The sequence below is a fragment of the Cottoperca gobio genome, chromosome 1 (assembly GCF_900634415.1).
Source record: "Cottoperca gobio chromosome 1, fCotGob3.1, whole genome shotgun sequence".
NCBI classification, from domain to species: domain Eukaryota; kingdom Metazoa; phylum Chordata; class Actinopteri; order Perciformes; family Bovichtidae; genus Cottoperca; species Cottoperca gobio.
Window position 1 is genome coordinate 4,672,646 of NC_041355.1, and position 19,693 is coordinate 4,692,338.

Sequence of the window (19,693 nt, forward strand, 5' to 3'; positions counted from 1 at the left end):
TTACTGAAAAGTAAAATTCTTGTGTTTACATTTTTTTGACTACTGCTGCTGACACACACACACACACACACAAAATACAATCTCTTAAAAGTGACTTAAAAAAAGGAAAGACAAAGCTCTCCTATATAGATTAACTGTGACGTTTTTTTAAAACATAATTGTTGAAAAAATGTAATTAAAAAAAGCTTTCATAGGTTGCTTGATAAATGGGGCTCATTGCCAGAATACTACACAACAACACGGACCAATCTCTTGATTCTGTTAGGAAGGGCGGTTCATATTCATCAAGACTCAAGCCGTTCCCTCTCATAGGAATAGGCATATGTGGGTGGCATCCTTCTTTGTGAAACTGAATACAGGCAAACACATGCAGCACACTTTAAAACACCACATATCGTAGAAAAGGCCTTGGTGTTCTTACATCCATGTGTGAAAGATGCAAGAATTTATGCCTCAGACATATAAATGGGCACAACAACACAACTTCTTTAATGCCAACTGCTGGTTTGCTTATCTAAAAACACACTTGGTAGCATTACAATTGATCGACATAACCAGATAAATTTGCTGTGCTGCGGTGGTTGTTTTACACGGTGTCGTGTATACACTGTTTCCTACAGACTGGCAGAGTAACAAATCCAGAAGACAGCGTGATGACAACAACTTTATCACAGCTACTATGGAGACAAAACCATAGAAGGAGAAAAAAGAAAATCACAATTTCTAAGTAATTAGCATATGCCCGAAACTGTTCAACTAATACAACTGCCTTAAATATTTGCTTTATGTCAGGATAAACTGTCTCCAACAGCTCAGATTACCATTTCACGTGGTTTAAAAAACGACTAATTATAAAGCCTTTTGACATACAAGTCAGATCCCATACATTTGTCTTCCGGTTGACAAAGTAACCTTGTTCAACCAAGACATGGATGTCGCGCTAGCATTCTCAAGTAGACAGGGTACATTCTTTGGAACAAGTGCGAAAAGAACAGGCCATCACCCTGCTGCGTAGTTTTTCTGGCATACTGAAGCTCCTCACTGAGGTGATTGTGTGTCTGTGGAAGAGAAGTGAGAGAGAGAGTGGGAGGGTGGAAGGTGGGAGTGTGTACAGCGTCCATGTATTGTTTGTAAATCACCCTACTGGCAAAAGGGACACTCGGCTCTATAGCAGCCAGTCCACCCAGGGATACAAAGAAAGGTCCGGTGGGAGGTGGGGGAAGAGTGTGAGGTAATTCTATATGTGCATGCATGTATGTAAGGGGACAGTGTGCTAGAGCGATGGAGGCAGTGTCTATTAGAGACACTCAGAATGGACGGCAAGGGAGAATGAGCAGAGGAGCGAGGAAGACGAAAGAGGGAGGGAATCTTGAGAATTGAGGGGGAGGGGGTAAAGATGGCTTTTTTTTTTTTATGGTGGTATTGCTTTGACGGCTATTTGGCAGAGGCGCCCAAGGCAGTGCCTGCTTGGATTTTAGCCTGTCACTTAGGACAGGGACACTAATCAGGATTGGTCCTGGTCCCTACCCCAGGAAAGGGGGAGCACTTTCAGGCCATTATTTAAAAAAAAGGGAAAAAAAGGGAGCAAGAGAGTGAGAAGAATTGCTGTGGCACAGCAGGAAAAGCTAACCGCTAACCTCATTTACATGCAGGTCCAGGGAGAATGGGGGAGAGCTTATTCCGTTTCCAATCTCCATGTTAAATGCTGGCCAGGGCAGCTGATGGGAATGAGAGGCATTGTTCGCCCCATGCTGCTCTTCCCTTCTCAGTTACACCAATACCTGCCTTGCTTTCTTCAAGGTATAAAAAGATAATTTTAACCCCCACCTGAGATCTATATGAACTTGACATGCAATGTATGCAGTGGTTTACTTTTCTGCAGACTGTGTACTGCAACCAACCCTCATAGGTCTATCTGTTCCGTCATAACCAGGTTGTGACCTGAGGCTGCCGCATTCAAAGCCATCCTTCACCCACTGAGTCTGTGCTGTGGCATAATGATTGCTATGACAACCATCACTTAAAGCCATGGGTAGGTGGAGGAGAGATGTCAGCTTCTCGTCTACTCTTCTGATGATCTCATTTCTGGCTGGCAGGTACAACAAGGTCAAACCACTGAAACTGGAAAAGTGGCTGCTTGCTACATGCAAATGATGGAACCGAGTTTCCAAACAATTACACTGCCCTGTCTAAATCGACATGGGGCTAAACTCAGAGAACCACAAGGTGGGGGGGATAAAGTAAAATCGGGGGAGTCAGAGAGAATGGATGTAGAGGGTGGGATGGCTGTCTTTGGCCAGCTATGAGCACAAAGTCTGGCTGTGTGTGCCAAATGAGGTTTTTAAACGTTTTTTTTCTGGGAGGATTTGTGCTAATCTAGAAAACCTTCTGGAGGAAGTGCAAATACATCTGCCGCTGACCACTCCCCTGTAGAGTACGAGGGATTAATGACATGGCAATCTGAACCAACATGGCCCCCATTCAAAACACTCATGGGGTGTGCTGGGAACATACGGGCAATCATGAGCCGAGCTACCCGCAACCATTCATTCATTCATTCATTCATTCATTATCGTACTCTGCTAATTTGTCCAGCTTCATTTGTTTCTACGTATGGTTATGGTTCTTACAGGTACCATAAGCTACAGGGCTCCTCACTCGGAATGAAATATCCAGTGATTAGCTAATCTCATTAGCATCACAAGGACAAACTCAAGTGACCAAATGCCCTTGGTAAACAATGAAAGGATGAGACCTGAGCCACATGGTTTGTTTAATGCACTAAGAGATGCTATGAGCACATTGTGCAAATCGGGAAGCCTCCTCTACAACACAGAATTGGTCAAGACGCTCACCTGCATTTCCAGCATCATAAATAACCCCACACAGCACTGACAATAGCTTTCTCCGAGATGACATCACATCAATGATTTTAACTTCTCAGGATTTTTGTCCCGGAGCCAAACACTTCTACTTCCTTTTAGAGGTGATATATTGTTTCCCTAGAGAGCTGTCACTGCCTTATGGTCCTACTATCCTGTGTCTGTCACAGCCCCCCCCCCCCCTCCTCATCTCTACTTCTTTTAATCTCCCTATAAAAACTGGTCCTACTTCCAAAAAAGCTGCAGACACATAACTGTTAGCCCGGCTAGTTAAAGACATTAGCCTGTGCCTTGCTCTTGACTGCCTAAATGTGCAATGTGGAAACCCTTCCACGCCAAGAGGAGAGAGGGGTTAGCCATGCTAGTGCACTGAAGGCTAACTAGAGCCGGGCTGTGCTTGAGAGAGAGAGTCTGTGTGCATGCGTGTGTGTGTGTGTAAGAGGCCTCCTGCCCTACTCTACCCACACAGGAAGTGAGGTCATCTCATAGCACTGCGCTGTGCAGAGTGCATTCAGCGAGGGCGACAAAGATCAACATGTGGGCCAAAAGCCATTTTAAGCCCCCCTGGCAAAAATATACATACTCCGATGACCTATCCAGGATTAATATGTTTCAAAAAGCAGCTTTATGGACAGTTAATGTACAATATGTTAAAACATTAGGTTTTTAGGGAGTAACTAAAGCAGAATCCATAGAACAGAGAAACTGATGCCACCGTATGCCAAGAAATTCTCTATTTCACACACTAGTTAAAGATGTACCACATGCTCCAAAACAAAAATCTTCACAGCCCACAGGCGATGGTCTTTCTACTAAGACGATTGAGGAAGTTCTTTATCTCTGTTCAATGTAATTTGTCTTTCTAGGAGTGAAACGTGAGACAGAGTCCAACAATAAATCACATCCCTGTTTAGAGCGGGCGTCTGGCACGACTGGCCGGCTTCAGCTCCCCAGACCACCACCACCTCCTCCACTGCCGCCGCCTCCTCCTCCTCCTCTCCTCTCATGCTCTCCATCCCTCATGCCTGTTAAAGGCTTGTCCTGCAGGGCCTGGATGCACTTGTGTGGTACAACAACAGAGAAACCGCCCAAAGCTCTTAACAGCTCTTCCTCTCCACTTCCTCCCTCCCTCCATCTCCACTGCTTCCACCACCAGCTCCTCTCTCCCTCTCCACTCTGCTCTGTCTTTCCCAGCTGCACCGGCGAGCTGTTCCGTATGAACTGCTGCCAGCTGAAAGCCTGCTACTCCTGTGAGATTGCTATTACTCAGTGCAAGCAGGGCTCTACGTAGCCAAAGGGCTGCTCTCCGAGCTGTAGATCTCCATGTTGTGACTTGTCAACACGGGAAAAATCGTTACCAAGGCTGAGGCACTTCCATTCCACACAGAGGGGGTTCTGATTGAGACCAGGCAGGCAGGTACTGGACTGGAGGTTTTAGGAAGAACACTGTTACTGAGTTTTGTGCTGCAGGAAGATTTTCTGCTTAGAGAAGGCACTTTGAAATAATTAGATAACAAACATTTGAAGAACAAACACATTTCCACAGTGCATTTCAATTTAAGTTATTGATATTAAGTTAAGTAACTGAAGATGCTCGGAAAGAAATGAAGAGACAGGATGCAACATTTGAGAAGTCTGTTTTTTTTCCTGATGCAAACAGACAAGCAATACACTGCAAACTAGGAAGAGCAACTATGTTTGCCAACATCCCTGGTAAATGCAGGACCGTATGGAAGTTGTTGGTACTTGCACTGAGAACACCCGAGTATAAATAGATTATGCATCAGTGTTTAGTGTTTGCAGCTGCATGCCAACACAAACAACAGCAAACAATTAACTAAATAAAGTTTTAAATCAGGCAAAGGTTGATAAAAGAACCAGTAAACTACACCAAGAATCTTCTTTTTGATAACCGGTGCTACAAACCCATTTCAGTTTGTATTCAAAAAAAAGGTATTCAGATGAAATACCTGGTCCCAGGTAAGTGAAACCTACTCCCACTGTAAATATACATTATTATGGGACACAATAACATTTAACAATCAAATACATATATTATAAATGGTGAAATATGTGTCTATATATACACACACACATTACATATGTGAGCAGCTGTTGGGTTCGCTATAGGGCTGCACAATATAGCATTTCAGCATCGACATCGCAATATGCGCACGCGTCACATTGCAGGACGTGCAATGTCAAGTAAGCAAACTTTCTTTTGCTGCTCGATACAAAAAAAAGGAAAATTGTGCACAGTTCTCATTTTCTATGATTAATCTACAAGAGTTGGTTGCTAGTGAGTGACACGCAGGCTCTGTATGCACAGCGAACCACCAATCACAATCATTCTTGATCAATTTATCAGAAACAATCAAAGCAGGCCCGGAAAGCCATCGACCACAACGTGAAAATGAGTGAGGAACTACTTTAGACTTCTGGGACACACATCTAGCCTCTTACATGCACATATAAAAACTTTACCAGCTCTTCTGCCAAAAACACATTTGTGTTGCTGAATTATTAAACACTCGGGTCTCCTTCCAGTGACCTCACATGTGTTGTGATCAGGAAATGGTGTGTTTTATAAGACAAGATAAGAGAAACAATTCAGAGGTGTAAGTCAAGTCCATTTTACAAATCACAAATATCTTTACGCCAACTACAGTTGAACAACATAGACACACAGGTTGTGTCTGAGCCGCTACTTGTTGCCAGGGGTTGCTATAATTTACAAGGAATAAACAATGCTCCTAAACAGGAGATATAATAAAAATGGGACAGTCTTCAAGCTCTGGCTGGCTTCTCATTTACTTTTGCCATACTGTTTAAGCTAAGTTAGATAGATGGGTTGGACCTGGACTAACATAGCTTAGCTAACAGCCGACAACTAGCACATGGAAGCTCTTCTGATGAGACAGTCTGCATTATTCAGTTCAAAGGGTGTACTGAGGTTAAAGTCCTGTAGGGAACTATTTTATATTAATACAAATAGTGTTACCACCCCTACCAAAAAAAAGCAGTTGTGAATCTTTAAACTTATTGTCCCGATATATACAAGAATCACATTTCACTGAAGCTGTGACTTGTGGAAATGATCGGCCATTCTTATTGGAGTTATTAGATGTTAGAAAGTTGTATCGGACTATTACATCTCTAGAGGAGATATGGGAAATATGTAGGGACAGGAATAAATAAGATTTTAATTGATACAGATTTCCTTATCAATTTCTGATAAATTGTTAGGTGCAAAAAGAGTATTTTATTTTATTCTTACTTTATTGTCATCTATAGTGGTTCTTTGCAATAAAAACATACAATTCAAATGATTAGGAAACATCTTTAATATATTAAATAATTAAGTATTTGCTTTGATTGAAGAAAATCTTGCCATTAGTAATATTATTTATGTATTATAAGCTGCTTAGAGCTAGTGTAAGGATGTTTAACACGTCATAATTCCCTTTCTAATATCCTTTTTATATTGCTGTGAAAACATCTCCTTTAAACAAATGTATTTATTCAAGTTTCTCTCCAAAAAAAATTACATTTTACAAGATTACATTTGAACACACCATGATAACATTCTAATTTACCGTCGCCAAAAACAAAGCTCGTAGCTCTGTTAACGTTAGTGAGGCGAGCAACACTGTGCCGTCCACCGGCTGCTAACAGCTAACAATACAAGATGAAGAATCTCATGTTATTCTTGGATAACCTACAGACCCAGAGAGATCTTTGATTCCTAACAAACATTTATATTTAAAGTTGTATTACCCTTGAGACGTATCACTGACATGATGATAAACCAAGCAGGTATTTATGTTCCTCGCCAATTGTCGAACGTAGCAAATAAGGGTAGCAAACGCGTGTGTATAATACCCACACCCCAAGGCTTAGCCAGGCCCATTGAACCTTTTATTCACATTGGTGTTTTCATTTACTATCAAGCAAAAGCCAGAGTCCAGTTTGGCCACTGAATGCTCCCTAGAAGCAGGTTTCTCTGCTCTCGGTGACAGTGTGTGTGTGGTGAGCGAGGCATCCACCACCTTTCCCCTGCCCTTTAATTCATTTCTAAATTAAAGCCTGTGTATCATTATTCGCTTGAGCTCCACTCGCCCGACACCGCCAGAGCACCCAAGCCCCATCAACTTGGGGGGACGTAGCGGTGGTGGTGAGGTACGGGATTCTTGGCAGAAATACCTCACAAATTTTATGCCAAGAGCGAAATGGAAACCTCCTCTAATTTTCCTTTCCCCTTAATCCAATGTTTTTTGAGCCCCAGCCCCACCAAGGTCATTATAATCATAGCAAGTGGAAGGGAGCCAGTGACCAGCCATTACAGTAAGGTAGAGAGCCACCCAGTCAGTCAGCTATTGGCTGACGAAGAGGAGCCGATATCAGTGTAGAAATGTTAATTATCTCTCCATCTCAAATGTAGATTACCAGTGTACAAGTAGGCAGAATACAAATGTGCCTCCCAGTACACTTAAGGTTGTGCTCTTTATGATTTGGACTCCATCTCAGTCTATATTTCTATCATACTCACCCACTTACTTTTAAAGACTGCTGGAGAGATGTTAAGGGGACTAACGACAGCAGACTTTAATATGTACATTTTGGAATATATTATGCCGAACAACACTGAATATTTTTGACCTATTCGAACTAGTTCAATGTCATTTTTGAAATCACAAAGTCACCATCACAAAACATTGAACCGTATAAGCATTTTCACTAACTCTACTTTAAAGAGTGAATAATAAGGCAGCAAAATTACACCAACAATAACACACTGCAAGGTCATAAAGAATGGCAGTTTTCATTGTGGCACTAAAGGTCATGTTTACTTGTCAGAGTGAAGGCGCCATACTGTACTGTGACCTCCATAGCCGGCTTATGTACCTACAAACACACACACAGAGAGAGACACACACACACACGGGTTGCCTGTTCACTTTCACATGTGCGTGCCGTGCACACACACACACTTAAGGAGTAGTCTCCTCTCACAAGCTGTGCCACAGACAATAGGACAGTGCACACTGGGCTACACAGGCCATATATCTGGGTCTGTGCTAAGATAAAGCACCTCCAGCATTAAAGCCAGTGTATTAGCTTGCCCTTTTTCACCACAGATGAAGAGATTTGAAGCTCGATATTGTGCTCGTTGGCTGGCACACTACCAGGGTGTTGTTGGCTGAATAATGAAAACACACAGACTGACAGAGAATGGCATGAGGTGACACTTCCATTCTAGAGTGGGAAGATCCAAAACAAAGCGCAAAAAGCTTCTGACAAATTCATACTTTCCGTTGACAGTTTGTTGACTGAGGAGGGAAAGAACTCCTATATCAGAAAAGAAAAAAGGCTTTCATTTAAATCCAGGAACACAGGCACAGTAGTGCTCCAGTGTAGCGCCTACACATTTCAGATTTCAGATGCGTGGGTGAGGGGTATATTTTAGTTTCAGACCAATTACAAAAGCACCTTAATTGAAAGGTTGACATTGGCTAACTTTGGTTTTCTTGCCCAAAAGATGGAAAATATTGAACTTCATGTTCGACTGATCCAGACAGTATAATGAGACCGCTGTGTGAAATACAGCTTCAGTAAATACAACCTCATGCAATTTAATTGTTAGATCTCACCATTTCTTATACGTTAGTGATTTTTTTGGTTTAGCCTATCATTTTTTTGTATCTAGAACTAACAAAGCCTGTGCTTAAATATTCTTATCATTATTAAGCAGGGCTTAGGAAAGAAAGAAATCCATGTTACAGTTGGATTGTGAAAATAAACTAATCAAATGCAGTAAACCTAAGTGGGCAACTACAGTATGTGCTAAAACAATGAGTGTAGGTCTTCTACACAACAACATAAAATATATTTATTTTCAGCTATACTGAATAATATCACAAAACCTATCGAGTTTCGTGTCCCTGTTTTTGTAACCAGGAAGTCCCATTGAAACACAGTGACTCACTCCACGTAACAAAGACACTTTTTTCTTAATTGGGACTTCACTGGGCTTTACTGTACTCCATACTGTATTATCCATCTAATCATGTATGAATGCCTTTAACAAAAAGGGAAATTCAGGAGAAGGCCACCCTGTTTTAGGCACTGAAATAACACACTTCTGCATGTATTTTATGAGTACACTGAATACTAAATACACTTCATAAAACACAGATTTTGCTAACCAATGAGGGAAACATGCAGTGGACATGCTGCCTAAAAGAAGCTTTGGTATGAAGAGTGGTAGTAAAAGGCTGCAGTGGGTTATATATATATAAATATATGATATATAAATATCATGACCCTGTTCTGTGCAGTTCATTCATATAGCTTACATACTCCTTATGCAGCATATCGCCGTCCAAATGTCTCCCTGTCACTCAGTCACACACACATATACATACACACACACACACACTCACTCACTACTGTCACCCAGTCTCCACCTCTATGCCTCCCAGCCAACCTCTGCCATTTCCCAAGTTCAACCCTAAGTCAAGCACCTGAGCAGTATATCAGGTAATATTACCACGAAATAAAAAACAGCATGTGTGTATAGTGTGTGAAGCTACAGGGATTACTCTGTAAATGTACATTTGATTTAATCTGTCAGAAATACTAAACTGACAGGTGAAGCAGGAGCTCATTCATTCCTCAAACCCTTTGAAATGATAAAAAGAAAACTATGCAAGTAAGCAGAGTAAAAGAGACAACTTAAAGAGCCTTTTTTTTTAATATGGTGGCTGGCCATGATGAACAGCTGGCATGGTCTGACATTTAAGAAATGACGAAGATGGTGTCATAAGATAAATGCATCAAGACGTCGTTGATTTAAAGATGAATCACTCAATTATTCATCACATTTGCATACCAATATGACTAATTGAGCAGTTTTATTACGCAGGAATTGAGCAGAAAATGTCACTCTCGGATAATTCCTTTAATAGTCGTTGTCATTGCCCAACCACCATCTAAGCAATCCTCTAGTGGCCGGAGTGTGTTATCGCAGGTTTTTCATTATCTGGACTGATAAAAGGCACAATACGAACAACCAAGATACGGAGGGTCAAATGTACAAAAGTAAAACCAACCTCCAACCCAAAAAAAAAAAAATCAACAACACGGAAATAACAATGTGTTTCTGCTGCAGCGTTATTATAAAGCAACGCAGACGAGCAGGAGCTGTCGTTTCCCCTTCTCTAACCGCGTTATTGATCGTAGTCTGTCTGCAATGAATGGCTGCAAAGGGAAGGGGGGGGGGGGGAAAAACCCTGAACTTCAGGTGACCGACCATGGCTCTGACATAGCCTGCATACAAGACTGGGGAGGGGTAGAAAAAAAAAAAAAATACATTCGCTTTTGGGGGTTGAAAAAAAAAAAAAAATCTCTCCACCACTTTTTAAAAGTCGACGACAAACAAGCGCGAACAAATTCGGTTCCGCGATTTGGAGCAGCAAAAAAAACTATGAGGCGAAAGTTACACGTTTAACACCGAGGAAATGAAGTTTACCGAGCGTTGCTAGATAGCGCTATTGCTAACTAGGAACACTAGGGTACGGGTAGCCAGACTCTGGCTTGTCTGATCCGACTGACCCTTCATTTTATTGCGGCCAGACTCCCAGATCCTCCCCTTTCTACCCGAAAAGCGAGCAAGCAGAGGCGAACACATTACCGAAAAAACGCTCGGCCGTTATTCCTCACACACACACACACACACACATAACCGACACATATGCCAACTGACCGCAACCTTTTAGCGGAACCGGACCTTCTTATCGATTATACTCTTTAATAAAGCCACGTATCATTTTATCCACTCACTGCCTTAGCTTAACGTTACCCATCGCCAACAACATGGCTGCCTCGCTCGGACCTAAAAAGGGAGAAATAACCTACGCCGAGTCTTTTGTCTGTTTCACCTCTTTAACCCTAAACTACTGCGCAAAACACACGGAGAGCCGTTAAAATGCAACAAATCGAGTGAAGGACTTACGTGAAGGCAGGCGCTTGGGTTGCTCCTGCTTCCTCCTTGGCATTTTCCCCCGTTTTTAATCACATTCTCGTCCTTGTTTAGGGATAAGAAGAAAAAAGGTTTTTCCCATTGAGACTGGAGGCGCCAGTGATGGCAGGGACTTGGTCGTGCACCTGGCTTTGCTCGGTTTAAAGTGTATTGTTGGGGAATGGGAACACAGGCGGAGGAGGTGCCGCTGTTGTTGTTGCCGTGTCTTGACTATGGCTGCTCTCGGTGCAAGTGTGTCTCCGAGCCCCTAACTAACACTAATGCAGGGATCAAAGGGCAGCAACAGCAGAGCAGACACACACACGCGCGCAGGCACACACACACACACACACACACATACACACACTCACACTCACTCACTCACTCACTCACACACATTCACACGCTCTCGCACACACTCAAACACACGCTCTTGCGCGCACGCACACATTCGAGGAGCTCGCCCCCGAGAGCAGCGAACGGACAAGGTGCCCCCAAGCTTTCAGGGTGTATTGCTGAAAAGAAAATGTATTTGAAAAAAAAAAAAAAAAGCAAAGAGGGTATAAATCAGCAGAGAGACCATATTGATCGAGTCGAATACATTAACGGAATCTATTTAATTTCCTTCAAAAATAATATAATGGTGAGTGAAGATAATAATTTATGCGAATGATGCAAACATGAATGTCAATTTAGACGCTATGAAATACATAAATCACAGGCATGATAAACATGCATTTAGCTTGCTTTAGCAAAACAGACAATGAACCACTACAACCAAATCTGTATTTTAATTAAAGATAAGCGTCCCAATTGCAGCATGGTACAATTGAAGTGGTGAAAATGAATTTTAGAAGGCTTATATTGACTGGAGGACTTATTTTACACACTGATTTTTTCAAACTTCTACATTAAATGTATGCTGTTATGTAATTGTGATACTAATAATACTTTGGATTTTTTAGTATGTTAATATTAATACACCAAAGGTATTTATATACTCAAAGAGGAAGACATTTCAAGCATTTTGCTTATTATACCCACTCTTTCTTTTGAAAGGTTTCTTTTTCACCATGATTCATAAACTATATAAAAGTTGCATAAAACACAAACAAAACTGAGAGCTACAACTTGAACTTGATTGATTAATTAAAATAAACCATATCATTATCAAACAGCCTATAACCTATTTTAATTTGGTTTATTTCTGTCATCACATCCTCCTGCCCCTCTTACTCACACACAGTATTCATACATGTCAGGCTGCTAATTTAAAAACTGCCTGCTGAGTTATACCTAGAATTTGTCTATTAAAAGAACAGTTTGGGGAAAGAAAGGTACATTGTGTGGGAACCAGTATCAAATCAGGTGGGGACAATAACAGGTGTCAGTGTCAGAAACATGTCCAACAATTAGAATGTAGTCATCTCCTCATCAAAGTTGAGAGACCAAAACTGGCCAGAGCTGAATCCTCCTCCCTCTCAGCTGGGTGTTGGGGCTTTTTCACAGCGCAGGCTGTCCCCCACTCCCTGCTGTTGGACTCCTCCAGGCTGCGTTCTGTTGGCCTGCCGCGTTCTTTCACACCTCGGCCGTGTGTGAGGAGAGCTGTGTCTTCATCCCTCCATCCTTCCATCCTCCAGTCCTCCTCCTGCCATGCCTTCCACCCACCCCCAGCGGAGGCGCAGGAGGCTCGTTACCGTGGCAATTAGTGAAAAGCCCAAATTAGCCCTCTTGGCTGTCCACAGGTGACAAAGACACTTTGCATTTCTGCTAATTAGGAAACAGAACAACATGATTAAATGGGGCCTATCAGGAGGAGAGTGGACAAACATGTTCCACAAATAGAAAAGAGGTATATATTATTGCATCTCCTGCATGAAATGATTAAGACATCCCATTAGGTTTGTCATTTGTGGAGAGGATAATGTTGGGTTGTGATACTGAATATTATAATGGTTTACATTACAATTTTAATAGACTTGTGTGAGTGTGTTTGTGTGTCTCTGTGTGTAGACAGCTGTGTTTCTAACCTTCACCTGCAGATGGATAGTGTATGGACTGGTGCTCTGACCGAAGAATGGATGAGCTGCTTTTTCATTTCATGCACATGGTGTTTTTGTGGACGGAAACAAAATATGCATATGGCAGGACCTCTAGACGATTGCTAAAAGTACCTCAGGGAAAAAGTACTCAACTATAGTTCCACTGGAAACATTCAACTTGGACAAAGAATTATAAATTAAGGAGTTTATAGAACATACATAATGCTTGTAATTTATGCTAGTGCACAGATAAGCCAGAAATAAGTTGTAAAAGATGCAAAAGGTGACTTTAAGAGCATCCATAGACATTTTCTAGTTCAGATCAGTTACCATGTCTAAGAAATGCAGTGCAGTGCAAACAATATTTTTATGGTTCCACTAAATCATTGTAATGCAGCATCTCTGGTTTGAATGTCCTGATGGAATCACAGATAAATGTTGTTGTTTTATGGGTTTCTAGATTTCTGAGAGTGATGTTTGTGCTCACAAATTTTATATTAACAATCCTCTGGAAGCCGAAATTCTCCTGCTGGATGACTTATTCAGAGCGAAATCTTGCTCTGTGTGTCCACCCTGTGCTTATTACGCCACATCAGCGGTAATTAACAGCAAACTCCCTGCAATAGCAAACTTCAGTACCAGGCTTTAACCAGGCTGACTTAATCCAGACGTAAATCAGTTTGGAAATCATCATTTACACCGAACATTTTAATTAAGAGAAAATAAGTTACACTAGACTGGAGTTAGTCTTTATGGTGTTTTTGTCCCCAGTTGAGTTCGGTCACCGCGGGGAGGTCACAGCCTGTTCTCTGACCCTGACAATGCCAGGCAGCTGAGGTAATGCTGGCAACAGGACAGTCTGCTGATAGTAGCCATGGAAACACTGACATGACCTCACTCAGGGTTGAACCTAAAGGTCATTCCTCATTGCTCCGGGGAAGAGTGCTCCAGCTATATTACCAGTGACAGCGCTCAGATTTCCCAGCTGGAACACTATGCACACACACACTAATGTACAATGCCTTTAACTGAAAACGCCCTTAAATAACGCCACAATAAGTGCTGTGCATTCTTGTCTGCTTTTCGAACTAAGTGGAGATGTAGAATATACTTGAGGTCAATTAGAATTGTTTTTGTTTAACTCCCCGATAACTGGCGCAGGATCTCTGCTTTGAAAACGGCTCATATTGTCAGTCGGCATTATTACTACTTATTAAAATGGTTCCCTATAGTGGCACAACAGTTAGTGGGGGCTTAATGAGTTTCAGGTGCTTCAGTGGAGGATGGAGCAGACTGCAGAGAAATCAGCTAACTTGCTTATGTGCCTTGGGGGCAAACTAAACATCCTGCAGGTTCTTCTCTTTTCACTGTCTCTTTTTCTTCCTCTCTTCTATCCTCTCAGGCCCTGTCCTGTGCGGCGGGCAAGGCTGGTTGGGCTAACGTTAGTCTCGGCCAGTCAGATGTTGCCCTGGGGTAAACAGAAACATCTGTCCCCTGCCCAGCCGTGACTGTCGCTGAGTGATAAATCCTGGGGTGGCTTGTGCCAGCGCTGTCCGGCGTGCCACCTGTCCCCCTCCTACACAATATCCCCAACCCAACCGCTACACAGACACACACACACTTCACCCTATTTGCACTCGTCCGCCTTCATCCTGACAGTGTGACAGAAGCAGGTGGTTCACACCCTTTTTGCCCTCTGGCCTTTTATGCTCTCGTCCTCGGTTGGCACATTTATGCAGAGAGCGAAGAGGGTTGTCGCCTCCAGCAAATACCAGCAGAGAGATCCCTGTACCAGGTTATTCAGCTGTGGTTCGAGGAAACTCAAAAGCCTGAAGCAGTCGTTTCCTTTAATCAGACATGAAGATTGCAGATCAGATAAATTAGGTTTCACAAAGGTCAACCGAATAGGCCAAGTGAGCAAAAAACAACATCAGAAAGTGCTGGAGATTTTAGAGGATGTGACTTCAATACTAGTTTTGAGTTATATGAGGATGTTTAAGCTGCAGTACAACACATCTGAACTTCTTGAAATGTTCAACTGTCAGACAGCAGCATGGACACATACTGACACACACACACACACACACTTTCTCTCACGTCTTCCTCTCCTGCCGCCACTTCCTCTCTCGCATCTACTACTTTAACTAAAGTGACAGAGGCAGGTGGCCAACTTCCTGCCCTTTGACCTTCAACTGTTTCCCCGCAGTAAGAAGACAGAGCAAAAGCACACACTTACACACAGAGGAGGAGCCTTCGTTGGCCTGGGTGAACTGGAGCAGAGGTCTTGCAAAAGGCGAGTTATTTTAGCAGTGCCAAACCTGACAGGCTCAATGATAACCCCCGCAGTGCCAACACCTCAGTGATATATGCACATGAAAAAGAAAGAGATATGCACAGTATCTAACTAAATTCTGAAAGGAATCAGTGAGCTGATTAGTGGCACACTCCTTGCGAACATAGTTCCTACAACAATGTGCTCTTTTATCTTCTCAAGCAGTTTGCATATTGAATTGCAATACATTTTTCACAGAAAGTCACAAAGCACTATGACAGTAACACTGTCTGCCACCTGCCTCTAAATCACTTTTTTATACCAGAGGCTGAGGGAGCAAAACATAATTATAATATATAATATAATAATTACAAAAAGTGTTATGAACAGCTATTCATATGTCTACCCTTCTGCCCTTGGCTGCTTGACTATCTTTTTTCTTTACAATATGTCTGATTTTATCTAGCAAAAAGATAGATACATTCTTTATACCATTTCAAATAATATCGATAGAAAAAGCACTTCAACACTCAAACTGGTGTTGTTTTGAGCTGTACTTTAGGCGTGTGCACGTCTGTGTGTATGATTTGCATGTTTGTTTTATGCCTCTATGTGTGTGTAAGAGGACCCCCGCTGATTAATGTCACTTCGTATCGTAATGGAGCGTGCTGAACATGTTCTGATATCTGTAATGTGTTACCAGACTCAGCTTGATTTTATTGCCATGGTCTAATAGGATATTGCCACTACCACAATTTGGATTAACTTCCATATCACTGCTGTTAAACCGAGTGAGATTTGTATGTGTGCACACAAATGATAGAGAAGTGGGGACGTCTATCAGTGTGGGCTGCTCCGGTCGATTAATTTCACATTCAGCACCTCCTTCATAATGTGTCTCTTCTGTTTGTCACCACAATAGTTTTTAATTTGGACTGTTACAACTGCTCTTTTCCCTCCCTCATTGATGCGGAAGAAAAAACATGTTTGACCCTGTGTGAATTAAGGCGCTGCTGTCTGAATTTGCTGCGGGGGACAGTGTACTGGCAAGTGCTTTCATTTTTTTTTTTACCAGCCTTTTATGATTTGCTTGCCTTTGACGCACACACACAAACACGCACGCGCACACACACACACACACACACACACACACACACACACACACACACAGGTATAACGAACCCTGGTAAAGAGGTCTGGCACGCTTTTGTCCGAACATTTTTTTGTCAGCAGGGAGCAGGGAACTCTATGCAGAGGAGGCTGCCCTTGCTCTGTGAGTCCTTTGTCTCCCTACATCCCCAAGCTCCACCTCTCTCTCAGCCAGCCCTCCAATGGGAGAGCCTTCAGGTGTTGACCTTATCGGGTGGAGGTCAAAGCCAGGTCAGGGATCTGTTGCTAGGCTACCATCAGATAAGTGGTTAGGGTGGGCAGCAGTGGGGAGCTCTGTCATTCAGGGCTTGTCATGTAATCTTGTTCATTTGCAGACAATTGTCTGGACGTCAGAAAGGCTATCTAACCCATACTGTTGTAATGAAACACATTAAAATATTAAAACCAGCCATGCTGAGCATTGGCAGCTCCACTTGGCACATGCCTTTTTCTTTTCTTTTTTTTTACAGTCATGCCAACTGTCATGCAGTAACATGAACCCCTTAAATACGCCTGTGTGGATGGCTGTGTTCAAATTGTTGTAGAGGATAGGGTGCTGCTCATTGTATTTGTCCTGCAGCATTTGATAGTTTTTAATGTTAAGCAAATGTAAGAAAATTATTAAGAAAATTAAGAAAACCTTGTAATAAAACTTAATTTCAGCTAAATTATTTATATAAACAGTGATAAAACTAGATATGTTGATCGTGAAAGAACAACTCTAATATCCATCTGTGTCTATACAGTTGCATGTATTTTTCCTGCAAATACTGTACATACAGTAAATAAATGACTCGTGACTCATTTAGGGGTACAGGTGGGAAGGCATCTTGTTGTTTCCTAACCTACAACCTTTAAATAGAGTACAAAGAAGAGCTACAGCAGTCTGTTTGAGGAGGGACAGGGAGGGAGGGAGGGAGGGAGGGAGGGAGGGAGGGAATGAGAGAGAAAGAAAAAGAGAGAGATAGTTGTTGCATCTTCACACAAACATGGTCTGTTCTCCCACTCTGCCATTCCACCACCTGGACCGAGCTATGTGGGAGACTGCGCCACACAGTGATGAACAACACCAAACAGGACAATTTCTGTTCACACTGTGGGTCATATGGAGTAAGACAAGTTGACACGGCTTCTGTGTCATATCACAGATTCCTCTTTGGTGACACCTGCATTTTGTCGATGTCACCCACTCAGCTGCTCAGGTTAACCGCCTGGTCTGGGAGGAAGTGGCCTTCGGAGGCCGTGTGTGGAGCGAGACCTCAGACAGTTAGACATAAAGAGACCCAGATAAGGCACGTGGCAATTTATCCATGCCAGTCCTTGTACTGTAGCTCCAACATGGGATCTCGTCTGTTAGATTGGCGCATTGTGAAAAGAGGTTCTCAGTGTCTGGGCGCTTGCCAGCTGACATTCCACGGAGACAAATTGAGAGAGAGGCTCCGGCAGATTTATCGGGCCATTGGCTCGCCTCAGGAATTCTCTTGTAACATGGCACTCCTGTGAAAGGGATAAAGAAATTAGTGTAAAACAGCCCCCCCACACCCACTCTCCCACAGCATAGTTAGTACTACTTGTACCCCCCCCCCCCCCCCCCTAACACACACTTCCTTTTTTTATATAAATGTGGATGAGTACAAGATGGATGGGTCTGAGTTTGAGTCCTCTTATTTCTATGAATATTCAAGAGGGTGGGCAAGAGAGCGTTGCTGTATCCTGGCTGATGAGTCACAGGTCCTCAGTGGCAGGAAGCACTGCTGGTCAAATGACAGAGAGAGAGAGAGAGAAGGAGAGGGAGACATGGAGGAGAGAGGGAGATATGCGTGTGTGTGGGATTTGAAAGGAACTGCTCCTGGCTGTCTTGGATATTTATTCCTTTCTAAAGCAATGAGGTGTTTGGAGAAAGAGGCCAGTTATGTTCCTAATGCTGAAGTGAGAATAGGGAGCATTCTTTTGCACTTGTCCTAACAGACCACGGTGTCGGTATGGTACTTGAGAAATTTGATTTACTTTTTCCAAACAAGATCATGTGAGCTTCTTTTTGGATATCCATACAACACATACATTATATACACCATAAAATAATAATGATTATTTATTAATTACTGGCATAACCAGCCGCGTTGGAAATTCACATTCTGCTTTTGCATACAATAGAGCCCTAATGCCATCCCCCATATCATCTGTCAGCATCTAGAGGTTATCTGCCAAGTTGATGAACAGAGAGATTGGCTATGAAACACAAGGTGTGACAGTATGGCAATATGTTATAGTATGCAGGCAGAGCTCATCAGGAAAGAGAGGACGAGCGGCTTTGTTCCAAATGTCACGATGCATATTTATGGGCGCACTGGAGTGGCTCCTTGTATAAGCACCATTCACCATCTATCAAGCAAAACCACTACAGTGTCTCTTTGACAACTTGGTGGGATAGTGTTGTGTGACAAAGTGATCAAACTGGGCGATCTGCTCATGGCTCGAGCCAAATTTCCTTGTGAAATTGACTGTGATTTAGACAGTCAAGACAAAAAAGCATGCTGAGGTTAACAAAGTGTAATTATTAGTTACTGTGCACGTAATTATTTTCATGACAGGATGCTTCTAGGCAAACTTATCCAAACATGCTTGTCGTATCGGTGGTGGTGGTCTAGTTTTCTGGGTTCGGCTTCCAAATATAACACCGGAAGGTTGTGAGTTCAATACCAGGGGCGGCCACCATTGTGCCCCTGAGCAAAGCACTTAACTGTAGTTAGTTTATTGTAAGTCGCTCTGGACAAGAGCATCTCCTAAATGACAAATAATAATAATATTGTTGAACATAGTCCATTTTAAGGATTGTATAATGTTCTTTTTTATTCCCTAATGCGACAAAAAGGAACACTGGGATGTAGGGCTTTAAAATGCAATCCTTCCTTTCCTCAGATTGAGATATTAAAGGGAAGTAGGAGAGGAAACGGTGACATGACAGGGTGCCACAGACAGAAAAGCAGACAGACAGCCAGATACAAGCAGAGCCCTCAGCATAAGCTCCACTGAGCTCTCTTTCCACTAAGGGGGATCTCAGGAGAGTTGTGTGCTGGCTGGCTGCGCCTGGGCCATATACCACAGCACTGGCAGTCTGACTGTCTGTCTGCATTGCCACTCCTTGGGGAAAGAACATGGCTCCAGGGCTGTAGCTGATTTGAGATGGTCCCAGGACGAACCCCTGTGGGACACCAACCAGGCAGAATTGGTTCTCTCAACCTCTCCTTTTATGCTTTTGAAAGCAGTGGAGCTTGGTGGCTGTGTAGAGAGATGGAACAAGAGGAAGGCTTTCATTTAGACTGTGAGC

The 19,693-nt window shown here is 42.7% G+C and overlaps 1 protein-coding gene across 3 annotated transcripts in view; it reads right to left on the reverse strand.

Moving 5' to 3' along the window:
* znf827 (zinc finger protein 827) overlaps nt 1–11,291 on the reverse strand; it is a 63,811-nt gene extending 52,520 nt beyond the window's left edge. For all 3 annotated transcript variants that reach the window (XM_029450337.1, XM_029450264.1, XM_029450421.1), the window contains exon 1: nt 10,897–11,291. In XM_029450337.1, coding sequence (XP_029306197.1) covers nt 10,897–10,939 — 43 coding nt within the window. In that variant the 5' untranslated portion in view covers nt 10,940–11,291. The remainder of the gene's footprint in view (nt 1–10,896) is intronic.
* Nucleotides 11,292–19,693: the final 8,402 nt, after the last annotated feature.